The sequence below is a fragment of the Glossina fuscipes genome, unplaced genomic scaffold, assembly GCF_014805625.2.
Source record: "Glossina fuscipes isolate IAEA_lab_2018 unplaced genomic scaffold, Yale_Gfus_2 0, whole genome shotgun sequence".
NCBI lineage: Eukaryota > Metazoa > Arthropoda > Insecta > Diptera > Glossinidae > Glossina > Glossina fuscipes.
Window position 1 is genome coordinate 27,708,784 of NW_023998414.1, and position 9,508 is coordinate 27,718,291.

The 9,508-nt window shown below is 32.6% G+C and overlaps 1 protein-coding gene across 1 annotated transcript; it reads right to left on the bottom strand.

The window, feature by feature from the left end:
* Positions 1-764: 764 nt before the first annotated feature.
* LOC119637193 (uncharacterized protein DDB_G0283357-like) lies at positions 765-3,566 on the bottom strand. The gene is made up of 3 exons (XM_038033085.1): positions 3,483-3,566; positions 2,506-3,009; positions 765-911 (listed from the first exon to the last, which is right to left on the bottom strand). Exons 1-3 carry the CDS (start codon positions 3,564-3,566, stop codon positions 765-767), a joined length of 735 nt encoding a protein of 244 aa, XP_037889013.1.
* Between the last annotated feature and the right edge of the window lie 5,942 nt (positions 3,567-9,508).

Below are 9,508 nucleotides of genomic sequence, written 5' to 3' on the forward strand. Positions count from 1 at the left end.
AGATTTGCATTAAGATCATTAGTATGTATGAATACGGATGACAACTCAATTAAAATTGACGATGTATTACAAGCATACATGCAATGCATTTACATATATAAACAAGTGTACTTTTGAAATCGTAGAAATTAATGCATACAACTGAGCGCAGCACCACATTCTTAATATAATGAAAAAGACGGGGAGAGAAAAATCTTCGCATGCAATTGATATAAAACCACCCAGAATGTGTGTGTGTGTGCAGTAGAAAGAGTTAATAAAACGTTAACTTATAGCGGGCACAACAACAAAAATAATAAAAATAACAAAAACAACAACGACACTATCAGGTATGACTGACTGACTGACTGTATGAGAATGTTTGTTTCTCTACATTCATGCACGTATCATATACGTATGTGCGCATATAGAGTAAATATGATATATAAAATGGTGTAGTATAGTTATCACTTACGTGTTAGGGGGGCAAGTATTAGTATGTGTCAGACAGTGTGTGTGGTTGGTTGTAAACGTTTTTTGAATATGCGGTAAATGATTTTCATATTACGTAATTTTTTTTTTTTTTTTTTTTTTTTGCTTTTCATTGAGTTTTGGCGCGAGAGATGTGTTCCTGCGCGTATGTATCATTGCCGGAAGGCAATATTAGCGCCTGGTTTGCAAACGCGCATACACACAAACACTTACACATGCACACATGCATTTAAAGTTGAAGTTTTTTCGGCCCAACAATAATCACGACAGTCAACACAACAACAGTCAACTCTCTAACTGCATACGGAAAACTCCTCAATGATGATAATGCATAGTTGTTTTGGGCCATTTGTGGTGGCAGCGCGTATAGGCTGAATATCAATATCTTGAGCGAGTAGAGTATTTTGGGCAACGTGCAAAAGTAACAGCGTACCATCGCACTAACAATTTCCAAGACAGAATATGAGAAAAAAAATACAAATATAAATAAATAAAAAAAAAAAGCAGCAACAGCGCGAAAAGAAAAATTAAAACATTTTGAGGTGCTCATGCATGCGCTCATAAGCTTACTCTTATGCTTTGGGCAAGAACAACGAGTAATTGAGCTGCGTTTACACTTTGACGCACAAAAAACATTCGCACATACCGCCGTAGCCAACTCGCCGATGGTGGTGGTTGACTGTATAATGGTATTGGTTTGTTGTTGGTGGTTGTGTTCAATGCATAACATTAATTATTTATGAAGTATTAGTGTAATTATTCAATTTGCAAACGGTTGGCGCTTTAAACTCTCAGTTCAGCTTCAATACATTTGCATCAGTTGTACGTACTTGTTTTGAACATAACAAGGCCGCCGTGAACAGAAACAGAAAAGCACAATAAAAGGCAAAAGGCACACATAAACAGTTTTCTTAGTTGTGCGTGAGCATGCGTATGTTTTTGCCGCTGTTTATATGGTTGTTGCAGCATCACACTATCATACTTGAAAAACACCAGAAGCTAATAAAGCTTCATGTAAATCATGACTCAAAACCAAAACTTATATAACTATATATATATATATATACATAATATATGTATATATGTATATATATACATAATATATGTATATATATATATATATATTAAATAAGTCATCATCGTCGTCATCGTCAACATCAGCTACACATCAGCTCATCGTCAACTAATCAAAGCGGCAGCAATGCCGCAGTATCTTTGGCAACATCATCAACAGGTTGTATGTTTGTATTTCTAATTTGTATGTAAATGCAATATGTCCGTCTATGCGACGCCTATATTTTGTGCGAGAATCGTCGTAATAATAATATAATAAAATAGTTGCAGCAATTTATTTATTTTTTTTTTTTTGTTCTTTCAAATTCATAAAAATTAAGTTAATATTAATGAAAATATGTGAAAATGTATGTGATTGAAAGGAATGATTCGATTAAACAATTTTACCTGATGCACAATGATGTTTACTTATCAGAGAAATAATAATGAGTAGCATTCCGCGATACTTGGAAACCTTTTAGCAATATTTGATTGGTTTCAGTTAGGACAGAATGCTTTGCGAGCGGCATCATCACTACACGATATCGAGTCTTGCTAACTAAATCTAAATCTTTCTCGCCGTCAAAGATATAATCTCTTAAGTATTATAGTAAAGCTAGTGAAAGAAAAAAATTTATCCCTTAGTGGGGCACAGTTTGGCATTTTTGCTATAAAAAGCGAGAATTGCCCCGAGTTTTTGACGTTTCCTTAAATACAAGTCGTTCTAAGCAATGTCAGTAGCGGCTCAGTTTGAAAATTTATGAATTCAGAAAGAAATTGGCATTGACAGTTATAGGTTTCAATATAGTATATATATATAGTTGGCTTAACTTGAGTGCGAGTGTGTGTGCGTGTGTAACTTTTAAATTTAAAGCAAAGTAAACAATGGCTTTTCTTTTAAAAGCTGTAACGTGAACAGGTTAGACAATATTAGCAATCAAAAGATGAAGTAATACAGCCTTCTACCCTTCTTCCACTTACGTTTCGCATTAAGGCATTGAAGGCCAGTATCCACTTATGTAATACAATATTTTTAATTGCAGTCATGATGTCGACGTAATAATTAATTCGTAAAGTCAGTTCTTTACTACGGTTGGTACGATCACTATCATTCTTGCTACTACTACTAGTATTGCTGTCATTGCTGCTATTGGTACGACTACCATTATATGTAGCATGATTAATACTACTGCCTTTCCTACTATAACAGTCATTATTGTTACTTGTACTATTGGTATTACTTTCGCTATTGTTACTATTGCTACCAGTGTTACTATTATTGCTATTATTGATAAAATTGCCACTATTGTTAACATGGTTACGAGTACTTCTAATATTCCTAATATTGCTACAATGGCTACTATTGCTGCTATTCCTATTATATCTTATAATGCTGCTAATGCTACTATTTCTTCTATTCCCAATATTGATACTATTTTTGCTATTCCTAATACTTTTAGTATTTCTGTTATTGCTACCCTTTTGCTATTATTTTTATAATTGCTATTATTGCTACCATTGCTAAGATTGTTGCTATTGCCAGCATGGTTACGAGTACTTCTAATATTCCTAATATTGCTACAATGGCTACTATTGCTGCTATTCCTATTATTTTTAGTCCTGCTGCTAATGCTACTATTTCTTCTATTCTCAATATTGATACTATTTTTGCTATTCCTAATACTTTTAGTATTTTTGCTATTGCTACCCTTTTGCTATTATTTTTATAATTGCTATTATTGCTACCATTGCTAAGATTATTGCTATTACCAGCATGGTTACGAGTACTTCTAATATTCCTAATATTGCTACAATGGCTACTATTGCTGCTATTCCTATTATTTTTAGTCCTGCTGCTAATGCTACTATTTCTTCTATTCTCAATATTGATACTATTTTTACTATTTCTACTATTTTTATTATTTCTGTTGTTGTCACTCTTTTGCTATTATTTTTACTATTGCTAGTATTGCTATTACTGATATTACTGTTGTGAGTTCTTTTATTGCTACCAATGCTATTAATACTGCAATTACTGCCATTTTTGCTAGTACTACTACCGGTGTAGAATTTTCAGTACGACCACTTAGAACTACTCAATCATGCCTCAAATAAAACTTTCTAATTTACTTCGCGGTATAATTCTTAACTAAGTATAATAGAAGAGATCAAAGAGTGGTGAATGATGATTTTAGAAAAGCTTTCAATTAATAGCTTGCGTATAGTCAATAAAGATTTGTGTTTAGATTTAGCCGTTTATTAAATTTAAAACATTTATGATTAACAACAAACATTTACTAGCAAACAAGTAGTAGGTGGACATTAGGCATGCATTGCATTAGGTTGAGATGGGAAACGTACCTACCGCATGCTGCGAGTTCATATGAAACGGTTTAGCAGTTGCTAAACGTGTTGAACTTAATTAAAAACATATTAAAGCACACATGTAAGACATAGGCAACAATAATGTTTCTTGATGATTTAACAAGAGTTGATTAATTGAAATTTTAAATTATTTATTTATTTATATTTTTCGCAACTAATTGTTGGGCATTTTGTGAGCAACAAGTGTACTCACTTTCCTGCTAATTCAATATGTTATAAAACGCAGTGATGGCATCTTATTAAAAATTTATGTTTAATAGAAAGGTGTTTTTTTTTTCTGTTTTTTTTTTTTTTTTTGTTTTTTGTTTTCTTTCAACCATTTGCTTTCATAATGTTCATGACTACGCACCGTATAGATGAGATGAGATGAGTTGAAATGAGATGAGATGTTTTGATGTTTATTTCCACCCAAACAGTTTTTCGGAAATTATTATTTGCTTGAAATTCTCAATCATGAAGAAGCAATGAACCGTTCGACATGGTAATCTCAAAGGAAACATATGTAAGTCAGCAAAATGTCAGTAATGCTCCGGCTGGCAAAGGTTCGCATAAAAAAAAAAAAAGGAAGAAAGAAGGAAAAGCCGTTAACATAACCGAAAAAACTCATGTGATGGACTCTTAAGCATTCTTCGAAAACTGATAAGAAGATTTCACGAGAACAAGGGTAGAAAAGTTTTAAAATAGATTTCCTTACCATTTTCATTTTCATTCTTTTTCGCATTTTTCTTTTTATCTTTCTCGAATATGTAAAAACTTGGATGATAGTTTTGATGGGTTGGTTGCCTTTGTTATACATTGTATTGATTGTGTAACGCTTGTCAAGGTAAATTTATTTTTTCCACAAGTTTAAATTCCTTTTCGTGTAGGTTTTCCTTTTTGTTTATGACATTCTCGGCTTAACGCTTTACCACCCGCTGCATACAAGTCCTTGGCTTTGCTTTCGCTTCGTTGAAGAAACAAAAAAAAAAAAAAAAAAAAAAGAGTTGAAAAAATTCTTAAGCATAAAATTTAGTTTGTAAAGATGACTTCAAGTGTGACTTTTGTTGTTGTTGTTGTGCGGTTATTTTGTTGCTTTGTTAAATGTTGCGAAAATGTTTGTCCTGTCTTTCTTGTAAAAATGGGACTTTATCTTTACTTTTGATTAATGAATTACTAATAAATGCTGAAATACTTAGCTATTTATCACTGTGATGGTTGCAGAGACGGGAGGGAACCTTTAACAAAACTCTTTCAAGACTTGAATTTTTTTTTTAAATTTTTGTAAAATCTATGCAAACTTTTTTTTTTAATGTTTAGGTATTATTTTACTGATCGCGTGTAAATATTAGTTTGGATGATAGCATTCCGAAAAATGATGATCAAAAATCGCAAGAAATATGAACTAAATCGCTTTAGTTGTGGAAATCTAATAAAGTAGCGTTGAAGTGCAGAAGAAAGGCTTATCTGAATAGTAAAAATAAAAATTGAACAAGTAAAAAACATTATAGTTGACCACGGCTCACCATTAAACATCGTACCCTACTCTACAATTATTTATATAATAACTTTTCAAAATAAAACGTTATATGGGTATAGTGGTCGCAAAATTAAATCAATCCGAATTATTTTTAGTAGCATTTATCCTTAGCTCAAGACACGTTCATATATATCAAATTTGATCAAATTATGTCAAAAATTGCGGCCTATAGGTATGCAAACATACAAAAACAAGACCGACATATAGACAGACAAGCTTCGGTATAGGAAAAGATCGATCTACCTCAAGTGTTTTTGGGTTATGCATACATCTGCGCAAACTTAATATGCTGTTGTACCATAAATGGTGTAGGGTATAAAAATGTATCATCTTTGCGCATAGTTCATTAATGAAATTTATGCGCTTTGACTTGCAGTTGAACGCTGATCTAATTGCAGAGTATGATGCACATCTTTTCCTTTAGTTTAAGAATAAAAATAAGTAATTTGCTTTAAAGTGAGTCGAAGCAACGAATGAGTCAACATGTTCCAAGACTGAGCCGTAGATATCGTGTCGAAGAAAAATTCCGGAAAAGCATACCACGATGTGACCAAGAAGCTAGATTTGGGTACTGATATTGTGGTTTGATCTCCAGAAAGTAATTGCTTTGCAACACTTTACGCCGTCATACAATTTTAAGACACCCAGTGGCCCGCAAGTACGGTCACACTAAAGAAAACACTCCAAACTTGTAGTTCGTAGAGGATAACAATTTAAAAACTGGGAACAAAGGCCAATGTAGAACTTATCTCAATTGATCCAAGGTCCAAGTTTACCAAATTATTTTGTATTATTCGAGTGCGTTGACTTGAGACGATGGCTATCATGAATTATCGCGAAGACGAATGTAATTTTCCTACTTGCCTTAAATCGGTTCGCAAGCATTCAAATTGAAAATATTTAGATTAGTGTAACGAGAGAGAGAGAGAGAGAGAGAGAGAGGAGAACGTGCGTTTAATCTTTTTTAGGTAAAATAAGTTTTTTCCTTTTTCTTAATTTCCTTATTCAACTGAAGCTAAATGAAACGAAGCCATCTAAAATGAATAATAAAACAATTTCATGTTTGATTTTATTTATATTTGCAGGTGCATTAAATAAATTTTTGTTGTTGTTGTTGTTGTTTTTTAACTCTTCTTTCTTTGTTTTGATTTCAATTTTGACAAATTTCCGGTATTTTGTTTTTTCATTGTTATATGCATCTATGCATATGTATGTATATAAATATTTTTTTTGAGGGTAAAACAAATCTTCAGTCATTTTTCAACTTCTCATATAAAAATTTTAACATAATTGTCTATCGAGCCAAAAGCAAAATGTTTTCAGTTCATAAAGCTCACAGTTAACCTGCAAAAAGAATAAAAAGAATAAAAAAAATAAAATAAATATATAATTTTTTAAAGTTTTAAAGATACACAAACATAAATGCATATCTGCATTATATGCACAACATAGGCCATAGGAATAAGAATATTTCAACAGTTAACCGTAAGAAAAGATAATCTTAAACCAATCGCCAAACGAAAGGAATGCTAAAAAATTAAAACACCCCATGGTGTTTAAAACATTGGCGCCTTAGGCTTTATACATACAATTCTCTGCGAATTCTTTCTCTCTCTGCTCAAAGATAAAAGGACGTTGTGGCCATACGATATGAGGGCACTGCGTGAAATGTAATCACTTTTTCTTCTCGTCGTATTATATATAGAAGGAACTCTTCCATATGCACTTCACCGCTCCCGGCCTATTCAAACGGTACACGCACAATACGGTTTTGTTCCGTTTTATGTATAAAGTAGTGAGTGATATTGTTGCGTTTTGCGCTGATGATTGTAGCGAACGGTGGTGGTAGTGGTATCTTACAGTTTAAATGAACCTGACGACAGCATGTACATAAATGATCAATGCCCAACATTTGTTTATGGAGACTCAATTATAAATTAAAGTTCACAACAAGAGACACAAGAGAAAAAAAAAAAGCAAAAAAAAAGCAAAAGAAAAAAAAAAAGCTACATATGTACGCGTTGAGACGAATCTTGGATATCCATCAACGAAATGGAGTATAAAAATTTCGAGGCGTTTCTCTCCTTCTTTTTTTTACCTTTTTTCTAGCAACTCCTTGCTTGCGCTTGCAGGTCAAAAATTTTCTATAGACTCAAATTGTTTTTCATTTATTTATTTATTTATTTTTTTTTTTTGGTTTTTTCTATTTTTTTTTATTAGTATTCTGAAAGAATCTGTGCAACAATACGGATAAGAGTCAATCTTTTAGTTCAAGATTCGGAGTCGGCAGAACATGGCATACATGGCTAAATTCATGTCGAATCTTAAGCTAGTTAAAGTTACATAAACAAATGCATTAAGTGTTATGTTCAAGTTAAAGTTAATATTTTATATATATATATATATATATATATATGCATATAGATATACATAGCTAAGTATAGGATTATCGTCAAGTCTTTCAAATATTTGTGGTAAAGTAAACGTAACAATAAAACTAATATACTCTTGATTTTTAGTGATAAGTATTAAAAAAAACCAGGTGAAGAAAAAATGTATAGAATTTATGGCAGAAGTTAATGCATTACATGGCATAAAAATGTACATGTACATCCATGTGTGTTTATTATTCACGTGTGCACCGAGATATTATCTGTGTCCTCCTTTTAATACTCACCAACAGAAGGTTTCATTATTCTAAAGTTCTCATATCGCTGGTAACGTTGGTGATAACTCAGACATATCCCATAAGATTCTACATCGTTTTATAGAGTTGTCGTTTCATGAGACCCCTCCCCCCCACCCGTCCATTTTTGTTTGCTTCTTTAGAGGTTACATCGTAACATTTCTATTAGCTTCTGAACGCTTGTATGGTTCAACAATGATGATAAAGTTTCAAGCTTTTTGGATGATGTGTGCAGCAATATTCGATATCAACTAAATATAATTTTTTTTTTCCTTTTTTCGATTATCGGATTAAATGCGACAAAATATTTTTGGGAAATAAATTTCATATAACATTTCAAAGGGAAGAGAAAACAGGGAAAATTTTAAAAACCCACTGCTGAGCGTTAAATGATCATTTTTAAAGCTAACAATAACCGAAGCCGATTAAAACCTATTTATCTTTTTCGTATCTTTACTTTTACATATATATTTTTTTTTTTTTTTGTTTTGTTGAAGAAGGTGTGAATTATGACTGATGTAGATATTTCCTAAGCATTTATTATTATTGGGTTAAAAAATTATAGGCAACATGACATGAACTCTTTCCTTTTGACGAGAAAGAGAAAGACAAAGAGAGAGAGAGAGAGAGAGAGAGAGAGAGAGAAAGAGAGAGGGAGAAAGAGAGAGGGACAGAGAGACGAAACATTTTATCTCCTAATAGATGGCACGTTATTTGTGCGGTACTGAGTCCATGGCAATAATAATATAAGGATTGAGAGCTGCAGGTATCTTTTGAATGTCTTCCGTTGATATCGAAACATTGGCAGAGTTGCCAGTTTCAAATACGATTCCTTCTCGATTAACAAACTGCAGTGATTTCCCTTTAAAATATCATATTCACTCATTATAGTTATCGATCGCATTTTGCAGCTAATATTAATGCTCTAAGCTTGCGTTGACCTCCATTCTGTGAACTTTGGCTTATGCCCTCATTTAGAACACAACAGCTTTTAAATGTTGTGCTTCAATTGTCTTCAGTTTTCCACCCTGTGCAGTTCATTTACATTGCATTGCATCAAGAGTAACGTGGGTTTATAATGTTTCAGCGGAGAGATTGATTTTATGAACAAGGAATGCTGGCAGACCGAACCTTGTCGACTTTTGCTGGAATCTCATCGCAAAAAAAGCTTCGAAATATCCTAAGCCAAAGCGATTGAATTATATTCTGACTTATGGGGCATTTTTACAGCGAAAGCAGTTGAACAAATTTGATAGGCATCTGATCAGAGTACAAAAGTCTACTTTAAGCGCCGCACATCATCTCTCTTTGTTGTATTGTATTATAACATTTTATGATAACTCTTTTATAAATGACTATGATTTGAGTTTCAAGATTTGTAACGCCTTCTCTTCCCA